This window comes from Hippopotamus amphibius, chromosome 6 (genome assembly GCF_030028045.1).
Source record: "Hippopotamus amphibius kiboko isolate mHipAmp2 chromosome 6, mHipAmp2.hap2, whole genome shotgun sequence".
In the NCBI taxonomy this organism is placed as follows: domain Eukaryota; kingdom Metazoa; phylum Chordata; class Mammalia; order Artiodactyla; family Hippopotamidae; genus Hippopotamus; species Hippopotamus amphibius.
The window spans coordinates 118,702,417-118,730,099 of record NC_080191.1 but is presented as its reverse complement, the minus strand read 5'-3'; the positions used below and the strand labels follow the sequence as shown (position 1 = coordinate 118,730,099).

Below are 27,683 nucleotides of genomic sequence, written 5' to 3'. Positions count from 1 at the left end.
TGTCTGGTGTGCTAAAATTCTGGTTCTCTTCAAAACACCCTTCAACTCCTATACCCTGCTTTAGATTTTCTATTTGGACCATCACTAGAACTTTACTTGTGTTACTTTTTAATTAACCATGTTTAAAATAAATGGTGTTCATGTTCATGCTTTAACTAGGTTTTCTATGTGTTTGGAAGAGGAAGGGTCGGTTTTCACTTGTCTGCTTTGTCTGCCATCTTGCTCAGTAGTTGTTTTAGAGTTGCTAATATTCAGAATGTGATATATGATACATTCACTTATACTCCTCTGGCACTTTTATCATTTTCAAGGAACATGTCTGTTTAGTGAACATTATAATGCCATTGTGAGGTAGATAGAACAGACATCAATTGTCCCATTTTATTACGAGAATTTGTCACTCAAAAGAGCAGAAACAAATTTTATTACACATCTGCCATGTACTTAGCATAATCTTGGATGATGGGGGTGAAAATCAATTCAAGTAGCTTCTAGGTCAGTTGGAGAGTAAACAGAAACATTAAATACCAAACACAGTACAGGTGGTTGCTTAGCATATGACCTTAGTAGATATTTAATAAACATTTTTTAAAGTTAAATGTTACAAGGCAGAGAATTGTTAAAATGAAAAATGTAAAGTGTTGACAGTACATGCCCTCGGTGAGGGGGGAGGCCCTTTCAGTGTGGGCTGGCTTAATGGAGGAGGTGCGTTTGACATAGGCCTCTAGGAAGTGAGTAGGATTAGTAGGCAGGGTATATTTGGACTGTTCTGGAACAGAGCATCTGCACATGAATAAGGTAGCAGAAAACTGGAGACCTGATTATGTTAGGTCTGAAACACAAGGAGTGGGCTTGAATTTTGTAGTAAACAGGAAATAGATAATTTATAAGTGAGAGTAACATGACAAAAACTTTAAGATGTTACCATTCTTCAGAAAAGTGGCAGTGAAGAGTGATGGGGAGAGGAAATTGATGGCAGGGGGTGCTGCCTGAGTAGATAAGTAAAAAGAGGATGACTCGACAAGAGCTCTGGGAGCATGAGAGAGGACAAGAATATTTAGTTTTATCAAGTCTGAAATGCAAAAGAGGCACTTGTTTAAATATACAATTTACATGTTTTGTTTTTAACATGTTGTCTAGGTGAACTAGCCATCTCTTAGAAAAGTGGAGCAGAATTCCCAAACCTATCTGAAAGAGATACAGTAAGCTCCCTTTTCTCTCTGGCACTGACACTCGACAGCACTCTTCAGCACTGTGCTGTAGGGGTGCAGACGTAGACCTGGGTTTGAAACTCGGCTTGCAGTTTCCTATGGAAATAATGCCACATGCCAGAGTTTGTTCCCAGGCCATCCCACACTGGATGTGGGATGGCCTGGGAACTTAATTCAAGGTATTCTTGGTATATCACTAACATTGTTGTCATCAGGAAAGTACATTTTAGTTTCAAATCAGATACAGGAATGAACCTCCGGGCAGAGAAATATAAGAGGTGACAGCCAGCAGGGCTTAGGTAGAGTTAGCTCTTGGCACTTTTCAGCGGGTCACCTTTTAGTGCCATAAAAGCAGCCTCCTCCCTTGGTCAGTCACTGCACAGGAATACTGATAGCTGCTCCACAGACTCCCTCACCCTGTGTCTGAGACAGGACACTTGTGGTGCACACGTTCATGCAAGTCCCAAGTCAGTGAAAATTCACCACTGAGCTTCTGATAATTTGTTAGGCACAAATACCCCACTTCTTTTTGGATTTAAACAATTAAATCCAACCAAGAAAGAGTAGTTCTTGCTTTTACATGTGTTTACCTCTTCTTAATACCAACCAGTCATGCAGTTATACTGCACACAAGAATGTGTGTGTATATATATATATTATATATATATATATGCATATATATGTGTATATATATGAATTTTTTTCAAATGGCTGTTGTGATTTAAATTACAAAATGTACATATGTACAGATTTAAAAAATATGTTGTTGTGCATCATCAACTTCTGGGCTGTCCATCTGGAGTCAGCTCATACCTGTAAGACAGTTGGGTTTGGACTTGTGTCAGTATTGAGAGTGTGCTATGGCAACATCAGGACGAATGGCCTAGTCTGTCCTACCTGGGCCTCTGTGGGACCAGCAGAACTCACCTCTGTAAGTTGGCCAGCCAGGGTTAAGACTAGAGTTTACAGAGGTCCTTTAGGTAAGGAAAGTCTGTAAGCAGTAAAGCCTTAAGTAAAGGTGATAATGTCTCCCTCCTTGATAAACAAAGGAGCTGAAACGTACTGAAAAGGGAAAAACTTTGGAGAGAGAATATGGGCAACTGTCTGAGACAATATCTTGAGTAGCAAATTTAATGTGATAAAATGAAAGGGCTCACTTACCACTGTGAGAAGCCCTTAATCAGATCTTCTTTTGATAAGTCAATCAGTACCTAAACAAACGCAAATAATCAGTTCCCTTCCCCAAAACTGCATTAAATGGAAACATCAGGATAGATGAAATTGACCATAAAAAGGGCCTCCTTGAGTTTTGATCAGGGGCTCTTTCCTTTGACTTTCAAGATGGAACCTCTCCAGAAGGACAGTACTGACGCTGACCTCAGTGTCCGGGGAAGAGGTAAATTGCTGTTTGCAGCTGTACCTCTGGAATTTATTTATGAATTTTTTAGAACAGCTTGCTTTTACTCATTAACTGACAGAGAATTTTAAGCAAGACACCATAGTTTCCTCAGTAGTAAAAATGGGGATATCACCTACTTCACAGAAGTGGGCTTTTAAAAATGAGTGTAAGAAAGTGTTTATTAAAATACAACTACAGAGTGTACAAATATCATCCTTTTTGGTCTCTCCTTGGCATCATCCTGAGGATTATATTTCCTTTACTTCTAACTTTAAGTAAAATCCCATTCACCACAAAAATCTTGACATAATGAGCTCCAAGCTTCACACAGTGCTGTATTTATCAAAACAATACTTCATACCATAGTAGAGGTTCAAATACTTGTGTAGTGATGAACTTGAATATTCTTGAGTTTGTTAAAATAGGGTTTATTATATACTTTTGTTTCAAGAATATTTCTTAAAAAGGCACAGAACGAAAAGTCTCCCAATGAGGCTATGCCTTCCTTGAAGTCATTTCTGGTAATGGCCAGATGATCCCATCAGAATTTCTGCAGGGGGTGTTCCACCAGTGAACTCCTGTTAGCCACCAGGAGGGAAAAAGTACCAAGAGTCCCTTTTGTACTTACTTTTCCTAGCTCCTTCCTTCTGTGTGAGCCAAGTGGCCTACTGTTTTTCACTGCGACGTCTAGTGACCTCTTCTTTACTTCATCCATGGGAACAAAAAATTCAAATCTTTAAGGAGAAAAAAGTCAGGAAATGAGATTTATATATTTTAATCATTTTCATTGAAAATCTCAAGTGTTTCATCCATTTTCCTACCTTTAAGACAGAATATGTAGACTATTGAGAAGAGCATCTAGAACAGTATTGGCTTACAGCAGATACTCAAATGCATCATTACTATAGGTAATTGCTGTCCTATGTTATTCACAAACCCTGGAAGTGTCATGAGGCTGTTTGCCTCTCTGAGAAGTTCCTTAGACTGTTGTGCTTTGGGGTTTGCTTCTTTCTTTCTGACTCTACTCTGGTTGTCACTCTTTCAGCTGCCCCTCTCTCTGAACAGTGCCTGCTTGTAGGACCACCTCAACCCCATTCTAAGTTGTGTTTTTCTGACCAGCTAAGGGCTAGGATGCTGAATAATTAGGTTTGCAGGAATTGCATGGAAAACAGTGGCCCTTTCCCTCTTATGCCTGTGGGGTAAGGCAGGGGAATATTAGTATACAAGCTTTGTCATGTACTCACAAGAGGCCTTTGGACTCCTTCTGTTTTTAAAAAAAAAATCTTTAAATTTTTTTAATTGAATGAAACATTCTTTAAATTCTATAGTGCTTTACACTTTTCAGAAGTTTGACACACATGATTTAACATAATCCCATAATATCTTTTAATTTTTAAAATTGAGATATGTGACATAGTATTGTTAGTTTCATGTGTACAATAATGATGTGACTTCCATATGTTGTAAAATGATCAGTCTAATTAACATCAATCACATGTAATTACAAAAAAATTTTTTTCTTGTGATGAGAACTTTCTCCTAGCTATTTTCAAATATGTAATACAGTATTATTAACTATAGTCACCATGCTGTACATTATATCCCCATGGATTACTCATTTTATAACTGGAAATTTGTACCTTTTGACCCCTGTCATCTATTTCACACACACCTCCAAAACTCTACCTCTGGCAGCCACCAATCTGTTCTCCATATCCATGAGCTTGGGTTTTTTTGTTAGGTTGGTTTTGGTATTTTTATTTTTTTTTTATTTTACATCTTCATTGCTTTACAATGTCGTGTTAGTTTCTGCTGTACAACAAAGTGAATCAGCTATATGTATACATATACCCCCATATCCCTTCCCTCTTGTGCCTCCCTCCCACCATCCCTATCCCATCCCTCTAGGTTGTCACAAAGCATCAAGAGCTGATCTCCCTGTGTTATGCAGCAGTTTCCCACTAGCCTTGTATTTTACATTTGGTAGTGTATATATGTCAGTGCTACTCTCTCACTTCATCGGAGCTACCCCTCCCCCACCTGTATCCTCAAGTCCGTTCTCTACCTCTGCGTCTCTATTCCTGCCCTGCCACTAGGTTCATCAGTACCATTTTTCTAGATTCCATATATATGCATTAGCATATGGTATTTGTTTTTCTCTTTCCAACTAACTTCACCCTGTATGACAGCCTCTAGGTCCATCCACCTCACTACAAATAACTCAATTTCATTCCTTTTTATGGCTGAGTAATATTGCATTGTATATGTGCCGCATCTTCTTTATCCATTCATCTGTCAATGGACATTTAGGTTGCTTCCATGACCTGGCTATTGTTAATAATGCTGCAGTGAACATTGTGGTACATGTATCTTTCCGAATTATGGTTTTCTCAAGGTATATGCTCAGTAGTGGGATTTCTGGGTCATATGGTAGTTCTAATTTTTGGTTTTTTAAGGAACCTCCGTATTGTTCTCCCTAGTGGCTGTATCAACTTACATTCCCACCAACATCATTCCACACCCTCTGCAGCATTTATTGTTTGTACATTTTTTGATGATGGCCATTCTGACTGGTGTAAGGTGATACCTCCTTGTGGTTTTGATTTGCATTTCTCTAGTGATTAGTGATGTTGAGCATCTTTTCATGTGTTTGTTGGCCATCTGTATGTCTTCTTTGGAGAATTGTCTGTTTAGGTCTTCCGCCCATTTCTGGATTGGGTTGTTTGTTTTTTTGATATTGAGCTGCGTGAGGTGCTTGTATATTTTGGAGATTAATCCTTTGTCAGTTGCTTTGTTTGCAAATATTTTCTCCCATTGTGTGGGTTGTCTTTTCATCTTGTTTATGGTTTCCTTTGCTGTTCAAAAGCTTTTAAATTTCACTGGGTCCCATTGGTTTATTTTTGTTTTTATTTCCATTACTCTGGGAGGTGGGTCAAAAAGGATCCTGCTGTGGTTTATGTCACAGAGTGTTCTTCCTTTGTTTTCTTCTAAGAGTTTTATAGTGTCTGGCCTTACATTTAGGTCTTTAATCCATTTTGAGTTTATTTTTGTGTATGGTGTTAGGAAGTATTCTAATTTCATTCTTTTACATGTAGCTTTCCAGTTTTCTCAGCACCACTTATTGAACAGGCTGTCTTTTCTTCATTGTATGTTCTTGCCTCCTCTGTCATAAATTAGGTGACTATACATGCATTGGTTTATCTCTGGACTTTCTATCCTACACCATTTGTCTATATTTCTGTTTTTGTGCCAGTACCATACTGTCTTGATTAGTGTAGCTTTATAATATAGTTTCAAGTCAGGGAGCCTGATTTCTCCAGCTCTGTTTTTCTTTCTCAAGACTGCTTTGGCTATTCGGGCTCTTTTGTGTTTCCATACAAATTGTAAAATTTTTTTGTTCTAATTTTGTGAAGAATGCCATTGGTAATTTAATGGGGATTGCATTGAATCTGTAGATTGCTTTGGGTAGTATAGTCATTTTCACAGTATTGATTCTTCCAATCCAAGAACATGGTATATTTCTCCATCTGTTTATGTCATCTTTGATTTCTTTCATTAGTGTTTTACAGTTTTCTGAGTACAAGTCTTTTGCCTCTTTAGGTAGGTTTATTCCTAGGTGTTTTATTTTTTGTTCTGATGGTAAATTCACAACAAAATATGTATATACCAAAATTTTGTGGTACGTACATATGTATATGTTATATATATATACCACATTTTAAAAAATCCATTCATCCATCAGTGGACATTTAGGTGATTTGTATATGTGTGTGTGTGTGTGTGTGTGTATATTTTTTTAAATCCATTCATCCATTAGTAGACATCCTTGTCTTGGCTCTTGTAAATAATATCACAGTGAACATGGGGGTGTGTGTATCATTTTGAATGTGTTGTTTTATTTTGATAAATACCCAGAAGTGGAATTGCTGGATTGTATGGTAGTTCTAGTTTTAATTTTTTGAGGAACCTTTTTTCCATAGTGGCTGCCCCAATTTACATTCCCACCAATAGTGCCCAAGGGTTCCCTTTTCTCCACATCCTCACCAATACTTATTTTTTTCTTTTTGGTAATAGCCATTCTGACAGGTGTGAGGTGATATTTCATTGTGGTTTTGATTTGCATTTCCCTGATGATTAATGATGTTGAGCATCTTTTCATGTAGTTACTGACCATCTGTATGTCTTCTTTGGAAAAGTGTCTATTCAGAGCCTCTGCCCAGTTTTTAATCGGATTGTTTGATTTTTTTGCTATTGAGTTCTATGAGTTCTTTATAGATTTTGGATAGTAACTGCTTACCAGATATATGATCTTCAAGTATTTTCTCCCATTTGTAGGTTGTCTTTTTCATTTTGTTGATAGTTTCCTTTGCTGTGCAGAAACCTTTTATTTTAATGTAGTCTCACGTAGTCTCACTTTATTTTTGCTGTGGTTGCCTTTGGTTTTGGTGTCAATTCCAAAAAAATCAGTGCCAAGACTAACATCAATGAGCTTAACTCACCTATGTTTTCTCCTAAGACTTTCATAGTTTCAGCTCTTACATTCAAGTCTTTGGTTCATTTTTAGTTAATTTTTGTGTATAGTGTAAGACAGTGGTTGAATTTTATTCTTTTGCATGTGGCTGTCCCGTTTTCCCAACACCACTTACTGAAGATTCTTTGCTTTCCCCCATTATACATTCTTGGCTCCTTTGTCATAAGTTAGTCGGCCATACATGTGTGGGTTTATTTCTGGGCTGTCTATTCTGTCCCATTGATCTCCCTCTTTTTATGCCAGTACCATACTGGCATACAGTTTTGATTATTACAACTTTGTAATATAGTTTGATGCCTCCAGGCATCAGGGAGCATGATGCCTCCAGCTTTGTTCTTCTTTCTCAAGATTGCTTTGGCTCTTTGGTGGTGCCATGTAAGTTTTAGGATTGTTTGTTCTATTTCTGTGAAAAATGCCATTGGAATTTTGCTTGCATCGAATCTGTAGATTGCTTTGTGTAGTATGGACATTTTAACATTATTCTTCCAATTCATGAACACGATGTATCCTTCCACTTGCTTTCTTTGATTTCTTTCATCAGTGTCTTATAGTTTTTGGAGTACAGGTCTCTTACCTCCTTAGTTAGCTTTACTCCTAGGTATTTTATTCTTTTTGATGCAATTGTAAATGGGTTTTTAAAATTTCTGATAGTTTATTGTTCGTGTATAGAAATGCAACAGATTTCTGTATATTAATTTTGTATCCTGCAATTTTACTGAATTCATTTATTACTTCTAATAGGTTTTTGGTGGCAGCTTTAGGATTTTCTTTATAAAGCAGCATGTCATCTTCAAACAATGACAGTTTTACTTCTTTCTCCTAGCTGTGGCTAGGACTTCCAGTACTATGTTGGGAGAGTAGGCATCCTTGTCTTATGGTAGTGCTGGTCTTGTAAAATGAGTTTGCAAGTGTTCCTTTTCTATATTTTGGAAGAGTTTCAGGAGGATTGGTATTGATTCTTTGAATATTTGGTAGAATTCACTAGTGAAGCTGTGTGGTCCTGGACCTGTCTGTTGAGAGATTTTTGATTCCTGGTTTAAACTTCTTACTAGTAATCAGTCTGTTCAGATTTTCTGTTTCTTCATTATTCAGTCTTGGTAGGTTGTATCTTTCTAGGAATTTATCCTTTTCTTCTAGGTTATGTAATTTGTTGGTGTATAATTATTCATAGTAGTCTCTTACCCTATTTCTGTGGTATTGATTTTGTAGCTCCTCTTTTCTCTTTCATGTCTTTTCTTAGTGATTCTAGCTAAAGGTTTATCAATTTTATCTTTTCAAAGAACCAGCTCTAAGTTTCATTGATTTTTTTTTTCCTATTATCTTTTTAAGTCTCTATTTCCACAGTGAACTTTATTTCCTTCCTTCTGCTAACATTGGACTTTATTCTTCTTCTTCTTGTTCCTTGAGGTGTAAAGTTAGGTTGTTTGAGATTTTTCTTATGATGTATGCATTTATTGCTATGAAATTCCCTCTTAGAACTGCTTTTGCTGCATCCCATAAATTTTGTTACATTTCTATTTTCTTTGTCTGAAGGTATTTTCTATTTCTTTTGATTTCTTGATATGATTTCAATCTTCTTAAACTTATTAAGACTTGTTTGTGGCAGCCTAGTATGTGATCTATCCTAGTGAATGTTCTATGTGTACTTGAAAAGAATGTGTATTCTTCTGCTTTTGGATGGACTGTTCTATGTATATCTGTTAAGTTCATCTGGTCTAATATATCATATACAGCTCATGTCTCTGTCTGGATGAATTTATCTGGATGATCTATCCTTTGATGTCAGTAGCATATTAAAGTACCCTACTATTATTATTGTATTGCTGTCAGTGTCTCCCTTAGGTCTGTGAATATTTGCTTTATGTATTTAGGTGCTCTTATGTTGGGTGCGTAAATATGTACAAATGCTATATCCTCTTATTGTGCTGACCTCTTTATCATTATGTAATGCCCTTCTTTGTCTTTTATTACAGTCTTTGTTTTAAAGTCTGTTTTGTTTAATGTAAGTATAGCAAAACCCTGGCTTTCCTCTGGTTTTTAGTTGTATGGATTATCTTTTTCCATCCCTTTACTTTCAGTCTGTGCATTTTAGATCAGAAGTGAGTCTCTTGTAGGCAGCATATAGACGTGTCTTGTTTTTGTTTAATCCACTTAGCCACTCTCTTTTGATTGGAGAATAAAGTAATTATTAATAGGTATGTACTTACTGCTATTCCCTTACTTTTTCCCCAGCTGTTTTGTAATTCCTCTCTGTTACTTTTTTCTTCTCTTGCTCTCTTCCTTTGTGGTTTGATGACTTTCTCTAGTGGTGTGCTTAGATTCCTTTCTCTTTTATCATTTGTGTACCTACTATAGGTTTTTGTTTTGTGGTTACCATTAGGCTTACATATGACAACTTGTAACAGTCTTCTAAGTTGATAAGTTTGAGTGCATTTTAATTATAATGTAGATGATGTGAGTTATGTACTCAACCAGAGACCTCTGGACACCTTACTTCTAGGTTTACATTTAAGATGGAGGTTGCCAAGTCTGCCTCATAGATAATACACTCATATCTTGCTGTTACTAACAGATTAGGTTTGTCACCAAAGTCAACCTCCTGTGTTCCCACATAGCAATTCTGACATCCTTTTATAATTGTGTCAGAGCTCTCTTTGAAGGCAACATCTTTCACCTTTGTGGCTGTGGAATATAGGATGGTGCCTGGTATAAAGTTTTCAATAAAATACTGAATGAGTAAATTCTCTCTCCCCTATATGCTTTCTTGATAGTGAGGAGCTAAAAACGCAGCTCCTGCAGGAACACGCTAGTCCTTAGTCACAGCCCAAAAGGACTCAGTACCGCTCTTTTTAAAATGAGTAGCTACTGGTCAAGATAAGAGGAAGCCAACATTATTAGGTATACCTTCCTAGGCTGGCTAGCAATGTTTTTTCTTAGGATCACACAGCAAAAAGAAGCAATGATGAGATTCTGACTTATGTACCTTGTGATAAACTTGAAATCAAGAATAAGAATATAAAGGATAAGACTTGCCACCACAGAGCCATCTAAAGCAAGAAATGTGATTAGACTCTGTCTGCTAGTTTTGTCCCCAGGGCTATGGGTGGACGTAGTAGGGGAGGGTATCTGTGCCACCTGTGCTTTGTTGCAGGAGGGAATACAGGCCAAGGAGTTTGGAGCTTTGGAGGAAATTTTAGGTCCTTAGCTTCAAGGTATGTTTATTTTTGATTAAAAGAAAACATATTTGACCAGATTCAAATCCTTTTACTGCCAAAGAGGCTTCTTTTAAAGAGAATGTATAGAACATTTCATAATCAGGAACACTTTAGCCCCTATGGGCAAGGATAGTGGGTACCTGTTCTGCTAAACTTCCCTGGCAGTCCTTTTCTCCCACTAAAGTATAGAAGCTTCATTAAAGCATAGACTGTGTTGTTCTGTTCTCAGCATCTGGCAGCTGCCAGGCACACGGGTGGTGCTCAGCAAATATTTGAGTGCCTGAGGCACTCTAGACAAGCCACCTGGGCCACTTACGTCTCATCAAAATGGGGCTCCAGGGTCTTCCGCTTCACTGAGGTCTTCTTACGACTTGCCCACCTCCTTTCTGGCAACAAGTAGACACGAACGTAGGGATCAGCTCCACTGCTGGTACAGGGCGTCAGGTTTCTGATTTGGTTTCAAAGACATTAAAGAAAAAAGGCCCCTGGTTTTGAAATACTGAAAATACTCATTTGGAAAGAGCTGTACTAGCCATACAGTTTTAGATGGCCCTGAGGATAAAAATGCCCTGTAATCTAGACCAAAAAGGCAAAAGTTTAGAATTCGGAGGACAAGACATCAGATGTGTGGTTTTGAAAATATGTGTTTTGTTAAGTTTGGAGTAGAGTCAAGTACCATTCCATCTAAAGGAAGTTGAAGAGTCTCACTTGAGAAAATGTCCTGGCTCCAAACCACCCCAGACAGTTTTGCAGTGGTTGTGTCTGAGCAAAGCCCTTGGCTCTGGAGCCCATCAGCTCCACTGAGGATCTTGCTACAGCATGCACAGCATGCAGGCCTTCAAACCTCATTCCTTCCAAATGTCTACCTTGTCTACCTTGGGGCTGCCTACCATTGCTGCTCCAAGTGCCCCCACTCTGATATTTGGTCACCTGATGCTCCTAAAGGACCTTTCCTGTCCCTGGCATCCCTTTACCTGCAGCCATTGATTAGCACGCTGAGACAGCGGCGCAGACACACATAGCGCACTGTGAGCTGAATCTCACCCAGCCTCTGATGCCTGAGATCCCCGTCTCTGTAAAGAAAGGGCTTGTCATTTCTTTTGCCATTACAAGTGCTGGCCTCTCCCCCGCCACCCACCCCCAAAAAGCATGTCAGTGAATAAAATAATTCTCAGTAAGATTTCTTTTAGTTGGAAGTCCGTTATCTAGCATTCATGTAAAATTATCCTGCTTCACAGTAGGGAGAGTGTGGCACAGTAGGAAGAACCCTGGAGCAGCATCTGCCTTTATACTGTGGTTTCTTGCGGACCCTTGGACAAGTTATTCAAGCTTTTTGGTAGTAAATTCTATCTTGTAGGGTTATTGTGAAGATCAAAATAAATACCACGTTAAGCCCAGCGTCAACACATAATAAATGGCAGCCATTGATTATATAATTCCACATTCTAAGCTTTCCACATCATTCCAGTATAAATAACTCTAGAATTCAGGATATGTTTCTGCTCTAAGGAACCTTAACAACCAAAGTCCAACATCTATTTTATAGTTGTGTGTAGCTGGAGCCACATCAGACTTTTTGGCACGTGCACATGTGCTTCTCTCCCCCCAGCCTGTGTTCTTTCTATTCTACCATGCTGCCTCCTCATGAAGCCATTTTGTGAAAAACCAGAACTTGCACAGAAAAGTAAGTTCGTATCTACTTTTCCATCTGGGAGGGTACTTTTCATGCAGGCCATTTTAGAAAAGATTAAGCAGAGAGGTGCATACTCAATGTTGAGGCTGACATCTGTCAGGTCAAAGCAGGAAGAGGCCAGGGAGTTGAGCGAGGACATGCTGGGAGCCAGCCTCTTGGGTGGCCATGCGAATGGGGATGCAGGGCATTTCATGGGTCTGGGTGACTTGATGGGCCCTGGAGAGTGGGGGCCTGGGACAGCCAGGAAGATGGTGGACAAACTCTTCTTCTCCCCCATGGGTGCACAGAACCCTCTGGCACTGCCCTTGCCTTTGGGCTCTGGGCCCATCTCTTGAAGCGTGGGCTTGGTGGCAGCAGTGGTGGCACTGGTAGTGGCTGTGGTGCTTTTGGAGGCTTGCTTGATATCAGAAGCAGGGTCTGGAGGGCATGGCAGATCTGTAGGGCCCTCTCCCTGGGGTGGGGCTCTGGGGCCCTGGTTGGTGGTGACCTTCTTAATGAGCAGAGGGCCTTTCTTTAGGGCTTCAGGTCCTGTATATGGGCTTCCCGGCTCTCGTTCTTCCAAGTGCAGGAGCTGTAAGCAGATGGTAGGGTTGCTATGGGCTGGGCACACCACTTTCGCTTTCTCCCCCTCTGCTCTCATCTTACCTCTGGGAAATGGTTCCTTCTCTTTTCTGGAAAGAACAGTTTTCTCAAAACTCAGTTCCTTCCTGACTGCCCAATCCAATGTATTTTTACCCCCAGACCTTATCTTCCTTAATCTCTCTGCCTCTGGCTCCCTCTGACCAAACCTTCTGTCTTTTCCCTTCCTCCTGCCTCATTAGTCTTCATGAAGTCTCAGTACGATCCCCTTTTCTCTATATACTAGTACTGGCTGCTGGAGACCTGGGAAGCATGCACTTCCCCCTCAGTGCAGAGGACTCCCAGATCTACATCTCCAGTCTTGCCCTCACCTTAACCTTCATATAGATCACCAGCTGCCTTCTGGAAATGATCATTTCTAGCTGTCACCTTATTTGCCATTGCTTCCCCTAAAATGTGTTTCCTATCCAGGCACACCCCTGTGCTCCTAGGACCAAAGTTTCCAACCTTAGCCATTGTGTTTCTTCTTTCCCTTTTCCCATCAGTCATTAAGACTCTTCTTAGGAACTTCCATTTCCAGCAATATGGTGATCAAATATTCTGAAAAACCTCTTGCTAGGAATGCTTAATAAAATGAAACAAATACATTTAAAGGCATAGCCAAACTCATAAGAAAGTAAGGAAAATCCCAAGATTAAAAAAAAAAGAAGAGAGAGGAAACTGAAAAATAAAGGTTAACTTTCCCGGGTCATTTATCAACCTTGGAATCCAAGGCATTTGAAGAAGAGGACTTGGGTCAGTATAGGACGGGTGAAGGTGGGATATCTTTAGTGAAAAAGTAGGATAAATAAACATTTCACCCATCAGCAAAGACTGATGACGAGAAACATATGTATTTTAGCCTGTATTCTGGTTGGGGGGAAATAAAACCTTTCCTGAGAATATGGATAGTCCTGTCTGTTATGAATTTTGAGTTCATAATCATACTACACGTGGGGTTTTGAAACCCAAAGTTTGAAATTAACAGAAACATGGACTCAGGTTTGTAATGTTCCTGAGGTGCTTGGTTGTAGCCAAAGCAGAACTTCCTTGGGAGTTCAGTACAAGTCACAAAGGTAACACTGAACATATGTCTGCAACCCAAGTTACCAAATGTAGAAATGAGTCACCATTGAAAAAGCATCAACAGACATCAAAATTTAACTCCCAAGATTTTCAGATAATAGAATTAACAGACATACATTTTAAATATTTTCAAATGATTAAAGATGGAATAGCATCATGAGAAGATAATAAAGTATAGCAAAGAAGAGATGTAGATTTGGAAAAGATAAAGTGAAAAATGGAAAATAGCCTTTGAAACAAAAACTGTGAACAGGTTAAACAGATTAGGCATAGCCAAAGAAAGAATGATCTGGAAGACAGGTCTGAGGAAATTAGAATGTAGCACCAAGAGATAAAGAAATGGAAAATATGAAGGTGAGATCAGGTTAAGCCATGGAGATGATGAGATGATCCAACATAATAGAAAGAATTGTAGAAGGAGGTATTAAAAGATTGGGAGAGGCAATATTTGAAGAGAAAATGGCTGACAATATTCTGAAATTGACAGAAAACATGAATCCATCTCCTAGCTTCTTCCCAACACAGTGCAGATACTTACTGCTGGTGCAGACCACCCCCTGCCTACCTGGGGAAAAAGGGGAGAGATTTACCCGAAGCACCAGCCTCATGGAGATAAGGCTGTCCAGGCCTGAGTGGTCCAGTTGGAAGCGCTGCTCGAGGGTCAGGTCTGCATAGGGGAGAATCTGGCACAGGGGGAACTCCAGCACTCCTAGAGCACACTCTTGGTCATCATCAAGCACCTGGGCAGTGGGCCAGTCACAAAACAAGAGGACAACCAAGTCCCACCCTCACCAGTACTACTCTCTGGGCTCCAGCCAAGACTGAGTTCACTTCAGTAAGTATGTTCTGTGCTTCTATTGGCCTCTGGTCCTGTTCTGAAAACTGGAAATTGGGACTTCCAGACAGGGCTGAGTGCCCCCAAAGATCCGGGTTCTACTACTTGGTGACCATGAGATCTTGGATAAGTCATTGTTTGAGCCTCTATTTGCTCAGGTGTAAGGAAGATCTCTCTCTTCCATAGATCTTTTTTTAAAGAAGTACATTATCATTAATGTCCTGAGTAGATTCCAACCCAGGCCACACTAGTTGCTATGTAACAACTGGAGACACTCTGGAAGGCAGCACCAAGGGACTTGAAGGTTTGTCCTTCCACGGCCTCCTACCCAGTGACCTTGGCTACCAGGCCCACGAAGATATGGACCCTCAGTACCCTCTCCTGACTTTACTGCCAGGGGAACCTGCTCAAGCCCCCCATCCCTCCTGGCTTAGATGCCTCTTAGCTCTGTTCCAAGAGCCCAACTTCAAGCAAACCTTCAGATGCAGCTGTTCAGTGGCTACGCTGTGCACAAAGAAGGAGAACACCTGGCTCCACACAGGGTCCTTGCTGCGGGGACACGTCTGGGGACAGGAGAGGGAGAGATCACTTAAGGGTCAAGGTGGGCAAAGCAGGATACCAGCACCCTCTGCTCTCGCTCTGGCCACCCAGTGCCATTGGGAGCTTCTCTGTGTCCGCCCAGGGATAGACTCAAGCACACTACAGCTCATGGGAGGCTCTAGGGCATGGCAGCCAGACTCAAAGGGAAGGAGAGTTTGCCAGGAAGTCTCACAGGGACTGAAATCCTACCAGCATAATACCTCACTTCCGGGGGGATTTCTGCTGCTGGGGTGGCAGAAAGGGCATAGGCTTAGAGCCATGCCTGAGCTTGAACTCTAGTTCTTCTGCTTTTTAGCCCTTAGGTGAGTCACTGATCTCTGGCCTCCAGATTCTTGAACAGTAAAACTACTTACGAGGTTATTTTGAGGACAAAGTAATATAAAGTGCCTGTAATGTGTGCTGGCGCCTACTAGGCATTCAGTGTAAGCTAATTCCCTTCTCTTTTGCTTCTCTCCCTAAAACGTGTTGGCGCCCCATTTCCTTAGTCTTTGGCTGCATGCCAAGCTGTCTTACCTTGCTCAGGTGTGTCTTCTTGCCTACAGATAGCTTGACATAGGAAGAAGGGTCTCTGCTGACTTTATTCTGTGAGGGGGCAAATCCACAAAATGGAGGTAGCACCCACAGTGCCAACTTGAGACCCTGCCTCTCAACCCTCAGGAGCATCAGTGGGACCTGAGGCCACCAACCACTTCCCTTTGAGAGAAGGCTCTCCTGGTGCTCCCAGGGGCCCCGGCACCTGAACAGGGCTGACCCCAGCGGGAGCTTCCAAGTTAAAGATGGGCGGCCTGGCTGAGCACAGGCTCTTGTTCCCTAGAGCTGTGGAGACCGACAGGGTGGAGCTGAGCTCTGGCTCCCCCTTAGCTGTGTGACCCAAGCGCTTAGCTTTCCGGGGCCTAAATGGCAATAAAGATGGACACACAGCCACCACGGGACTCAGGCATAACGGATGTGGGGATGAGCTGCCACGCCCAGTGCCTGGCTCACTGCAGACTCAATGACCCCCAGGCTGTGTGCGCACAGCACTCACTGTCCAGCAGAGGTGGGGCTGTGGTTACTCTGGGGAAAGGAGCTGGGACTTGCTTATAAGTGACACACACACTTACCCTGGCAAATCTGGAGAGCTTTTTGGCTTGATATTCACCATTTAGGTAGTCAAAAGGGTTTCTCTGCAACATGAGAAGAACAGGGTGAATGAGCAACATGTGGACATTTGAAAGTGACGGGCACAAGGCAGGGTGTGTGTGACACTCTGGCCACGGCACCACTCACCGGCAGGTTGCAGGCACTCTCCAAGAAGACCACGAGGATGGCAGTGGAAAAGCTACCATGGTCCTGCAGGCAGACACAGACCCTCACCAGGTGCCCCCAGCAGCAGGAGACACAGACTGGTTTAGGAGAAGCCTCTTCACGGCTGAAGAGCCAGCCCTTGTACTCCAGACTGGCCATACCTTCCCTCACAACCTAGCTCTTTGCTGAGGCTGAAAATACAACTGCAGCATGACAGACTCAAGTCAGAACCAGTGGACTTCCCTTAGGATCCCATCTGTCCTATGTGGAGATGAAGTCTGAGGGACATGCCCTCCAGAAGGTGGGGCTGGCCAGAAGACTGAATGAGCAAGACAGGCAGCTTCAGCTCCCTCACTCGCTCCACACACACAGCTCACAGTGACCAGTGACCTGCCACAAGTGCCCCCCTCCACCTTTCTGTCAGGGAGCCCGACACCCCACACTCACCTCAGTCACAGCTTCCGGATCTGTGATCAGTGAAAGCCACTCCAGCCGCAGGTGTAGCCGCCCGCTCGTTGTGTCATTCAGGGCAAACCACTGCAGGGGGAGGGGGAGGAGAGCTGGGGAGAGGGCCCGTGGGACGTTACTGACTCTTCTGGCAGCTCAGTTCTGGGACCCAATAGGGCCCTAATAGGGGCTTCAGGGAAGAGCTGAACCAGCCCAGGCAGGGTGGGCTCTGGACTAGGAGAGGTGGTTATAGAAGGACAGAAGTACTCCACTTGGGGGCAGAAACCATGCTGTCCATAAGGAGGGGGTTGCAGGCACCAACTCTACCTCATCCACCACTTTGTTGGTCATGACATCCCCGAGGCAGATCTGCAGGCTGGAATACACAGGAGTGGAGAGTCAGCAGAGCCCAGAGGCAGCAACAAGCAGCAGGTGTGGAGGCCCACCTGGACATCTGTTTTCAAATATCTGAGTGGGACCCTCAAGACAGAGGACTTTATTCATCCCAGGAATGAATGGGAGACCACTTTGAGCTCAAGCAAAGAAAGGACTGTCTGACCATCAGGGCTGCTCCCATTGGGCATGCTGCCCAGGCAGGCAGGTGGCTCTGATCCCCAGAGGGGAACATGCAGACGCCACTGGACATACGGGCTCTGGAGTGCTCAATGATGGTGCTACTGGTATTTTGGCTGGGATGAGTCTTCATTGTGCAAAACTGCCCATGCATTGCAGGAATTTAGCTTCCCCAGTGGCACCACCTCCCGTGGTCACTGTAATAACCCGAAATGCCCCTCCATTTCCAAAACTGCCCCAGGTGCCCTCCAGGGCTAAGTATAGTTGGCATGTGTGTGAGAGGTGCTAACAGTTTCACAGCATGCCTCCCACCTAGCCTGACCCAAGCCCAACTGGAAGGTCCTGATAGCCAGAGGGGAAATGAATTCCGTGTAACTGTTAGAAATGTGCTTGAGCTCAAACCACACTTGAAATCAGTTATGTAAAACATGAACCACGAGACACACTTCTAACCTGCAACATTACAAGAAATCACAACTCCTTGGACTTCCCTGGTGGTCCAGTGGTAAAGAATCTGCCTTCCAGTACAGGGGATGTGGGTTCTATCCCTGGTCGGGGAGCTAAGATCCCACATGCTGCGGAGCAGCTAAGCCCTCTAGAACCCTCACGCCACAACTAGAGGGAAGCCCTCGCGCTGCAACAAACAATCCTGTGTGCCACAAGGAAGATCCCGCATGCTGCAACTAAGACCTGACGCAGCCAAAAATATAAAAAATAAATATATTTTTAAAAAATCACAACTCCTTTCATTAAATGATAAATTAAAAATAAGTAACATCAGGTGGTGAGTTATTTCTTAGGCTGTCAGATTGCGCCCCTCCCATTTTGTTTTCTATTTTTTTTTTTTTTTTGGCACACGGGCTTAGTTGCTCTGCGGCATGTGGGATCTTCCTGGAGCTGGGATCGAACCCGTGACCTCTGTATTGGCAGGCGGATTCTTAACCACTGCGCCACCTAGGAAGCCCTGTTCTACTTTTTAAAATCACAGGTTCATGGAAACAAGCTAAACAATTTAGGAGTATGAATATTTGGGTAAAATGCTCTTTTCTGCTCCTAATCCTGGCCTCTGAGATGAGCAGTGGTGTAGCTTCCACACAATCACATGCAAATGTACTCCCTGGAAGGACAAATCAACCACTCAGGTCACTCCCAACTGCTTCCCCTACTTGCTTAGATATAATGAATATCCTCAAGGTCAACACACACAGATCCTACTTATCATTTTTAAAGCTGCAGGATATTCTGTGTTTGGCAATGATAAGTTTATTCAAACATTCAACCAATGTCCTCTGAGTCTGGACATGCATGTTTCCAGCTTGTTTTGCCACCACAGATAGGTCTGCAATAAACATTTCAGGTATAATGCTTTTATAGGAGATTCCTGGAATTGGCACAGCTGGACCAAAACTTATGCAAATTTGGAGTTTTGATAGCCTGCCGCACCCCAGTCATGTTTCAGCCCTCTCAGCCCTGAGGCTCTGTGTTCCACCACAGAGTGAGCAGATGGTTCCCGGGCACTGGGGGCCTGGCCAGCCTTGGCCCTGCCCACTGCTCCAAATAGGGACTCTGGGTACATTATGAGGAGCACAGAAAGCAGGGCCCTCTCTACACCCTCAGAGGGCTGGGGCTCAGGGCTGGGCACTCGGGAGACATGTGGGGATGCGGTTTGTGACGGTGGGGGATGATGGGACTGGTTGCCTGGTACAGTCACCACGTCAGTGCAGTGAGGGTTGCAGGTCCCTGAGTGGTGGAAGTGGGGGTACCTGCGCCCCCAGGCCTAACTCAGCCCTCCTCCTCACCTGCCCAAGAAATCATCCTTATCAGTATCCTCGTCGTACAGGTCCACCTCCAGGTCCTGCCCAGGGACTTCATACACTATGAACTGGAAGGAAAGAGAGGTGACTTGACCTGCAGGCCACAAGAGCTGAAACAGACCTCAAGCATGACCCCAGGGGAGCTAAGTTCCAGCTCTGCCACCTGCCAGCTCGGAGCCCTGGGCAGGTTCCTGTTCCTCTCAGTGCCTGGAGAACCCCACCTGTAAGAAGGGAGTGATGCCTTCTCCGGCGGGTGCAGAGAATTAGAAGCAGTTTATGCAAGCCTGTGACAGGGTGGGTTCTTGGGATGGCGGCTGCTGTATTTTCCGCCCAGGGCTTGCAGCTTCTAAACTGCAACACTCCAACAGGCTATGGTCCTGCCCTTCACACAGTAGGGGTTGTGGCTGAGCTTAAGAAAGAACTTCAGGCTCCTGGTGTCTGGCTCTGGCAGAGGAGACTGAGAGGACTAGGGCAGAACTGCCCCTGAGGTTAATTTGATTTGAAAACTTCCAACAAACCTGACTCTGGTTGGGAAGGGAGGTAGGAATCTGTCTAAAAGCTGGCCCTCCATTAGGGGCTGGAGCGGTCCACCTCTGGAAGCCTGGTGGATATGGGAGGTATGTCTGCCTGTCCCCAAGGGTCATGCCTCTGGCCCCGTGTTGCCCATGGGTATGCAAGGACCATGAAGGCAGGACCCTCCCTTGTTTGGGCCAGCACCACCCAGAGTGGGGCCCTCAAGGGCACAGAGAACAGCCAGGAGCTGCTAAGGAGACCCTCACCTCAAACACCTCGTTCCAGGTGGGGTTCAGGTTCTTGTAGATGGTCCTGCTCCGGAAATGCTGCAGGCCAATGCTCACCTTGGCATAGGGGTCTGACTTGCCACGGATTCCTAGGAAGCTGTCCTTCTGGGCCAGCTTTTCTGCCTCCAGCAAGTGGACTCTGATCACTCCCTGGAAAACGCCCCAGCCCAGGGCGCACAGCTGTTTCTAGGGCTCTCAAAGCCCCCAACATCAGAGCCAAAGCCATCAGCTACCACCCAGCCCCATCTCACCCTCTCCATGTCTGTAGGGGAGACAGAAGCCAGAGAGGACAGCCTCTTGGCCAGGGCCTGCAGCAAGTGACGGCAGAGCCCAGGGCTCTGTCCACTTGTCAAGATGCCCATCCACATTCCCAGCCCTCCTGACCCTCCCTGCCTCCAACCTGCCCTGTGAATGGCCTATTCAACTGCAGCCATTTCCTCTTCCTGTGCCAGCTGCCATGCTACCTGAGCAGGTTTCCTCCTGTGTTCCAGCTGCTCTCTAACCTACATGTAGACTGAGGTCCAATGTCATTTCTTCCCAATACCCAGGTATACACACCCCTGTGGGCACTGCCTGCTGCTGGCTGTGGGTCCCTGGGCTCATAAAGGCCCCAGCACTGAGTCACCCCACTCCCAACACTCTAGGCTATGTCATAAGTCAGAACAGAGCACAAGAATTAGGAAAAAAACAGTTCAGTGGGCCAGTAGGTCTCCTGCCTATAACTATTTTTTTAAAATATCAGTATGCATTTGCCTTTTGACCCAGCAATCCCATCTCTAGAAATCTATCCTAAAGACATACCGGCAAACATATGAAAAGACGTACAAGGCTTTTCACGACAGACTGTTTGAAGTAACGAGACCAGACACAACTCAGCTGTCCCATCCGTAGAGACCTGGTTGAATAGATATGCTACATTCATGTGGTGGAGTACCACGTACCACACTGTCGTGGGGTGACCCTCGGACCCATGCATGGTAATAGCAAGGTGAGGAGAGCTGTAGCCTGCTGCCGCCCATCCAAGAAAAGGGGACTGTGCATGTAACCAGATGTGTACACACCGCCATACATGTGTATATGCTCACATTAGGAAAAGAATAATAGAAAATACTGGAAGGATAAACCATTACTTATGGGGGGAGGCAGGGACTAGGTGGTAGAAGCCAGACTCCTTAAAGTACAACTTGCTTTTCATATTGGCCTTTAGAAGTGTGCAAATATTTTACATGTTTGTAAAGGGAAGTTAAGGTAAAAATTAAAGTCTAGAAATAGAAAATGGAAACAAATCAATGTAAATATTCACAGCCAGTTGTTGTCACAAACACAGAAAGGAACTATTCCAAACGAGTTTACATTGTAGTGACGTGACAGTTCATCTCTAGTGGGATGTGCCCTAAGGACAGAATGTTTGCAGTAGTTATGACGTAGGTGGTAGGTGACGGTGCTGTATTGTTATTCTGAGACTGTGCTAAACATGCAGTGTGGGGTAAGGGCCACATGTCACCCCTATGTGCCCTGAGTAGGCTGATGCCTCACACCTGGCACTGATGGTAAAAACAGGCACTTTTCCTTCTCCCGAGGCCCTGACTCCCAGCCCCACCGCCAGGGCACCTTCTGCAGGGAAGCCTCCTGAGCTGGGCCCAGGATGGGCAGGGGCACTTGGGCTGAGCACCCAAGGAAGCCCCACGTCCTGGCTCCTCCCCAGCAGATGTAAGGGTTCTTCCCGCCACCAAATGATAGAGTGGGAGCCTCCTGTCCCTGAAGGGAGGGTGGGAGGCTTCTAGAGTTTCCCAGGGGTGAGTGTGACTGCCCACAGTCCCCAACACAGGCCACATGGGGGGACCAGGAGCCAGGAAGGAAGGCTCCCTGGGCTTTTTTGCTCCCAAGATGGGTCACTTTGGGCAAGTCGTTCAACCTTCCTGATTCTCAGTCTTCACCCCATAAAATAGGACACGAGCCCCTCACAGGGCAGAAATGAGCATCACCATCTGAGGATGCACTCCCCCCACGCCCATGCGCCCCTCAGCTCTGGGCCCAGCACTCTGCGGCCAGCATGGGTACTCACGCAGGGCAGGGGGAAGCGCAGGTTGGTCACATCCAGCCCCTTCTTCACGGGCACAGTCACACGGTTGGGCAGCACCAAGTGGGCAGCAATGAGGTCTTCCAGCAGACTCTCTGTCACCTCACTGGGGATAGGGGGCACGTCCAGCTGTGGAGGGTGGCACCACCTCCCCCAGGCAGCCCGCCCCTCCACCCATCCCTGGAGCTGGAACCAGGCACAGAACTTGGGGGCGGGTGGGCCCATCCTAGGAGAGAGCAGCCCTGACCCCGGCCTGCCTGGATGGGGGGTCAGGGAGAGGATGTAGGGTGTACATTTTGACAGCCCCTGAGCCTCCCCCACCCCCACCCCAATCCTGCTTTGTTCTCTGAGGCATCACAGCAGGGAAGCCAACAGCAAGGACCTGGATCCTGGGTTAGAATCATGGCTCCACCAACCACAAGCTGTGTGACCCTGGAGAGTCACTAATCTCTCTGGACCTTAGTTTCCTCATCTCTAAAATGGGGATAATTCTGCCTACCTCCTGGGGTTGTTATGAGGATGAGTTAATACGTGTGAAGTGCTGAGAACAGTGCTTAGTGCCCAGTAAATGCTGAGTACATGTTCACTATTATAGCCCTTCTACTCTCTGATATCACCTTGAAATCCTCTTTCTTAATTGCCTGATTCCATCTTGCCAGTATAGGGAGACAGGGGCAGTGCCTAGAACAGGGCCGGCATACAGCAGGTGCTCAAGAAATATCTTCTGAATGAAAGAATGCATGACTGGATTCTCTGCGCCCAGGGGCGGAAATCAGTGCGAGTGTTTCCAGTGAGTGAGCGAGTGGTCCTCCTCACAGGTGGGGGCAGCTGCTGGGCCTGGCGAGCCAGCCAGTGGGTACCCTGGGTGGTGCACTGTCCCTCCCTCCTGGAAGATGTGTCCACACGGTGCTGAAGCCCTTCTCTGCTCCTCTCGGGGGCCTGAGGCTCTGAGCGCAGCACCACCCTGACCCCGGGAAGGTGGGCTGCCCAGACCAGCTCCTCCTCACTGGCCTCTGCTGTGACAGCTGCCCCCTCCCACGCCGGTGTCTGTGACGTGGTCACCATGGGTGGGAGCCACGTGGGCTTCTCACACACACCAGGGTCAGGGAGGAGTGGATGAGGACAAGGAGGACACTCGTGCGTGTCCACACCCACTGTGCCAGCCTCACCCACCTCAGTGTTCTCCCAGGGACCTCCGGAGAGAGGAACCAGGCTCCCTATTTACTGAGGAAGAGCCCAGAGAGGTGAAGTAGTTTGTCCAAAGGCACACAGTGGCTAAGGGCGGGCCAGGAGCCCCGTCTGGCTGGCCCAGTTCCAGAGCCTGTGCACGCCCCTCCTTAGCTCACGTGGCCTCCTCTAGGACATCTCACCTGATGGTGTCACTCCAAACACACCAACGCTGTCCCTCTGGAGGGGGCAGGTGCCCGAGCCCCTCCTCGTGCAGAGGGCAGTGAGGGAGAGCACAGCCACGGTGCAGCTCCTGTCACTGGCCACACAGCCCGGAGCGCCCCACCTCGCGTCTGCCTGGCGGTTCACACAGGCACTTACTTGATTCCTGGAGCATCCAGCAGGTTGGTCAGGCCTGTCCAGTTGATCTGCAGGTGCTGCAGGGACAGAGCGAGGCTGTTAGGTTGGCAGGAGCCAGAAGCCCAGGCTGAGCACCCCCTGCCAAGGGCCTTACACCCACCCCCACGGAGTGTTCAGCTGCTGTTGGGGGAGCCCTCTGCAGGGGTGCCAGCAGGTGAGGGCGCCTCCCAGTCCTGCTCAGGGCCAGGGCTGTCAGGCGGGCTGTGTCCTGCCGGGACCACAGGAGCGGGCCATGCGCACGGCCACAGGCTAGCCTGGCATCAGAGGGCTCTGAGTTACAGCCTCCTCGCCACCTCAGACAGCTGTGTGACCTCAGCCACTTCTCTGGGCTGTTTCCTGGTCCTGGGGAGAGCCGAGTCGAGCACCGCAGGCCGCCTTAGGGAGCATGTGAGATGAGGGGTCCAGGTGGGCTTTGGCAGTGTCCATTCCTGGACTCACACCCAGTGCCTGGGCCCAGGGGTGAGCGCTGGCTCACAGGGAGCGGCAGGCCCACCTCGTCCTGGGGACTCACCGGCTTTTGCAGGAAGAACATGGTCACGGCTCCCACGAAGGGCTTGTCCACCAGGAGGGGCTCCAGGATGATCCGCAGCGTGCCCTGCAGCTGGACGGCACAGAGGGCCCTTCCTCCTGCACCTGCTCTGCTCAGCCAGGCCACTGCTGGCTCACTCATGCCCAGGCCACCCCCAAATGTCAGGGCCACCTGCCGTCACAGCAGGGACCACACTCGGGGAAAAGAAGCCTGCATGCAGCTGCCACCCCTTTGCCGGCTCCCAAGGGCCACAGGCTGGCCCCTGCTGCCCCTCACTGCCGCGCTGCCTGGGGGGCCACAGCCTCGCCCACGGCCGGGACCCAGGCATGCTTTCCAGTTCTAGCTCCGCTCCTCTACGCCTGCCATAAGATAGCTCCCTCTCCTCCATCCGCCTCAGTTTCTCCGCACCAGCTCTGCACCGCTTCATAAAGAGAGCCTCTCACTTCCCGGGGCAGTTGAAGCCTCTCTGGCAGGGGGATGTGACGAACAGAGGAAGGCGTGGGTCAAGAAACCTGCCTGGTGCAGCCCAGCCCAAGCCCAGGGAGCCAAGCCAGAGCCGTGCATCACCTGGACGTGGACTCCCTGACAGCCTTGGCTTTTCTCAGCCCTGCGTAGACACTGTCCTGAGCAGCGGGGTGGTGAAGCCGGGCCACCACTTCCTGGCCAGGTGATCTCGGGCCTGGAGTCCCTTGGCTGGTAGCAGCCTCTGTGCTTGGTGTCATCACCTTCTTCAGCCTCCTCCAGTGTGAGCCCACTGCCCCTGCTCTGACCCCCACCCTGGAGGCGGTCATACAGGGCTCCACCTACCTGGATCCCGTTCACACCAGCCTGTATTTTCTGCAGCTCCACGCTGATCTCACAGTCCCCGATGTAGCTGAAAGTGGCAAGGGAGAAGGAAGGTGGGGAGGAGGGGCAGGTCCATGATTCAGAGAGGTCAGGAAACTGCACAGTGCAGCCCAGCACAAGCCCAGGTGGCCAGGCCTGAGCCCTGCATCACCTGGACGTGGACTCCCTGACAGCCTTGGCTTTTCTCAGCTTTACGCAGACACCGCCCAGACCCCGAGAGGCAGCCCCTGGGTCCCCGCACCCAGGTGTCCCATGCGCATCCCCTCTGCCCATGAGGGCAGTAACTCTGGGCACCACCTCACTCCATGACACCCCACCGATGTGAAGGAGGGGGTCTGGGTGGCTGTGCCTCCACCCCACCTTTGTCCACGTCTCTTCCCCAAGGACACAGAGCAGCCCAGCTGGCTCCATCTGGCCAATCATGTGGGCTGTTGCTGGGGGCGGTAAGGTGGGCAAAGTAACAAGATCTCAGAAGCCTGAGTCTGGCTGGTGGCTCCTGCCAAAGGATGGGCACAGGGAGCCCAGAATGGGTGCCCTTGAAGGTAGAGAGCAGAGACCCTGTCAAAGGACTGGAGGGGAAGCAGAGGGAGAGGGCAGCCATCAAATATCTGCAGGGCACAGGCAGAGGAGCCAGATGTCACAGAAATGCTGAATGTCCCCTGGAAGGGCAGGGGGACCTTGGGGACCCCAGGGGCTCCATGAGTTGACTGGAAAGCTGGGTGTGTGGGTCAGATGACCTTGACGTGCCCCAACTATTCACACAAGGATCCTGTGGCAGAGCCTTGGGTCCAGGAGGGCCCAACTGCCATCACCATCTCCATATACCCCATATGGGGATGGGTGTTCCCAGAGTTGCCTCCTGTCTCCCCAACGTGTTCTCAGTGCCAGCCTCTGGGCTGAGGACAGGAAATATGAGGCACTGGAAAGGAACAGCAACCTTCTGGAACCTCAGGAGTTGATGCTTGGTCCTTTAAGCACAGTTCATATCTCACCAGCTCCAGGAAGACTTCCTGGATTGAATCTCCATTCTCTCTGACTCAAGCCTATTACAAACCTCATTCAAAAGAGGTGGCCCTGCCTGACCCACTGAACAAGTCATTCATGTGACTTTGCATCCTTTAGTTTTTCTGAGGTGCCACAGAGCCCAGTTCTGCCACTGGTCTTTCACAGCCTGTGCTCAGAGCTCCCTGGGTCTTACAGCAAGTCCCCACATTTTCTTGTCACACTTGCTTTGTCTTGCTACATCCTCCCTGAGACTGGTCTGACCCTCTAGGGGACCTGGCCTCCAAGAAAGCTCTGTTGCCCAGCCTTGGTACCCAAAGCACGCCTGGTGCCTGGTCTATGGGAGAAGCCAGGCCTGGGTTGAGGGCTCAGACAGTAGTGGCTCCCCTGGGACCATCCGTTCTCTTGCCACTCCTCCCCATCCCAGCAGGGACCTTGTCCTCCAACCCAGGGGGGTGAAGGAGTATATGTGCTCTGAGGGGCTTTCACAGCCCAAATGAGTGTTTATCCGTAGTTCCATCCTCAACCTGGCTGTTCCTGCGGTGTTTTTCCCCCGTCCCCACACCTGGCCCCAGGGGCCCGAGGGCTCACCAGATCTGCAGATCCAGGACCACCTGTCTCCGGTTGCGCTGGTTAGTGTGTGCCTTGACGCCGTTGACCCTGGGGCACTGGAAGAGATGCCGCAGGGCTGGGTCAGCAGGGGTCTTTCGGGGGGCTGGCAAGTGCCAGCCCTGCCCATGGGCTTCAACCACAACAACCAACGTGACCCGGGATGAGGCACAAATGCAGAAATCCACCCAGCAGCTCCTGCCCATCCTTGGCACCCCGATACCTCCCTCTCCAAACAAACAAAGATTTTTGTTTGAAATTTTTCATAATAAAATGTTGGAGAAAAAATTCAATCAACCACACCAGAGAAGAGATTCTATTATCTTTCTATTCTCTCTATGAAAAGTGATACTTACTGTTTGCAAGGCAGAAATAGAGACACAGATGTAGAGAACAAACGTATGGGCACCAAGGGGGGAATGCAGTGGGGGTGGGGTTGGGGATGAATTGGGAGATAGGGATTGACATATATACACTACTATGTATAAAATAGGTGACTAATAAGAACCTGCTGTGTAGCACAGGGAACTCTACTTCACTTTGCTGTACAGTAGAAACTAACACAACACTGTAAAACAACTATACCCCAATTAAAAATAAATAAAACTTAAAAAAAAAAAAGATTAGGAAACACACAGAGGGAAGACCATGTGAAGACACAGGAAGAGGACAGCCACCTATTAGCCAAGGACTAAAGACTCAGAAGACAACCCTGTTGACACCTTGATCTTAGACTTGTAGACTTCAGAACTATGAGGAAATAAATTTCTGTTATCTAAAAATAAAAAAAAGTGATACTTACAAACATGTTGTCACATGAAAAGATTATCAAAGAGTATGGAGCCAAAAATGCAGGAAAAAAAGTATTACAGGGATATGTTGAACAGTTCATTTAAATGATTATGTAAGTTTTTCCAGTTT

General features: G+C 46.5%; 1 protein-coding gene across 6 annotated transcripts in view; it reads right to left on the bottom strand.

The window, feature by feature from the left end:
• Nucleotides 1-27,683, bottom strand: part of ESYT3 (extended synaptotagmin 3) — a 92,808-nt gene that overhangs the window by 42,554 nt on the left and 22,571 nt on the right. For 3 of the 6 annotated variants that reach the window (XR_009054354.1, XM_057739559.1, XM_057739555.1), the window contains 19 exons: nucleotides 26,745-26,821; nucleotides 25,113-25,179; nucleotides 24,288-24,377; nucleotides 23,738-23,793; nucleotides 22,175-22,295; nucleotides 20,089-20,259; nucleotides 19,295-19,377; nucleotides 17,250-17,298; nucleotides 16,923-17,012; nucleotides 16,458-16,520; nucleotides 16,292-16,354; nucleotides 15,702-15,770; nucleotides 15,065-15,151; nucleotides 14,344-14,493; nucleotides 12,124-12,620; nucleotides 11,331-11,429; nucleotides 10,673-10,804; nucleotides 3,239-3,344; nucleotides 2,373-2,422 (listed from right to left, as the gene is read on the bottom strand). Coding sequence is in view for 5 of the 6 variants with exons in the window: in XM_057739559.1 (XP_057595542.1) it covers nucleotides 2,373-2,422; nucleotides 3,239-3,344; nucleotides 10,673-10,804; nucleotides 11,331-11,429; nucleotides 12,124-12,620; nucleotides 14,344-14,493; nucleotides 15,065-15,151; nucleotides 15,702-15,770; nucleotides 16,292-16,354; nucleotides 16,458-16,520; nucleotides 16,923-17,012; nucleotides 17,250-17,298; nucleotides 19,295-19,377; nucleotides 20,089-20,259; nucleotides 22,175-22,295; nucleotides 23,738-23,793; nucleotides 24,288-24,377; nucleotides 25,113-25,179; nucleotides 26,745-26,821 (2,120 nt within the window). In the remaining variant the exon portion in view is untranslated. Of the gene's footprint in view, nucleotides 1-318; nucleotides 2,025-2,372; nucleotides 2,423-3,238; nucleotides 3,345-10,672; nucleotides 10,805-11,330; nucleotides 11,430-12,123; nucleotides 12,621-14,343; nucleotides 14,494-15,064; nucleotides 15,152-15,701; nucleotides 15,771-16,291; nucleotides 16,355-16,457; nucleotides 16,521-16,922; nucleotides 17,013-17,249; nucleotides 17,299-19,294; nucleotides 19,378-20,088; nucleotides 20,260-22,174; nucleotides 22,296-23,737; nucleotides 23,794-24,287; nucleotides 24,378-25,112; nucleotides 25,180-26,744; nucleotides 26,822-27,683 lie in introns of those variants that run through there. The other 3 variants (XM_057739557.1, XM_057739556.1, XM_057739558.1) reach the window with 3 other exon arrangements.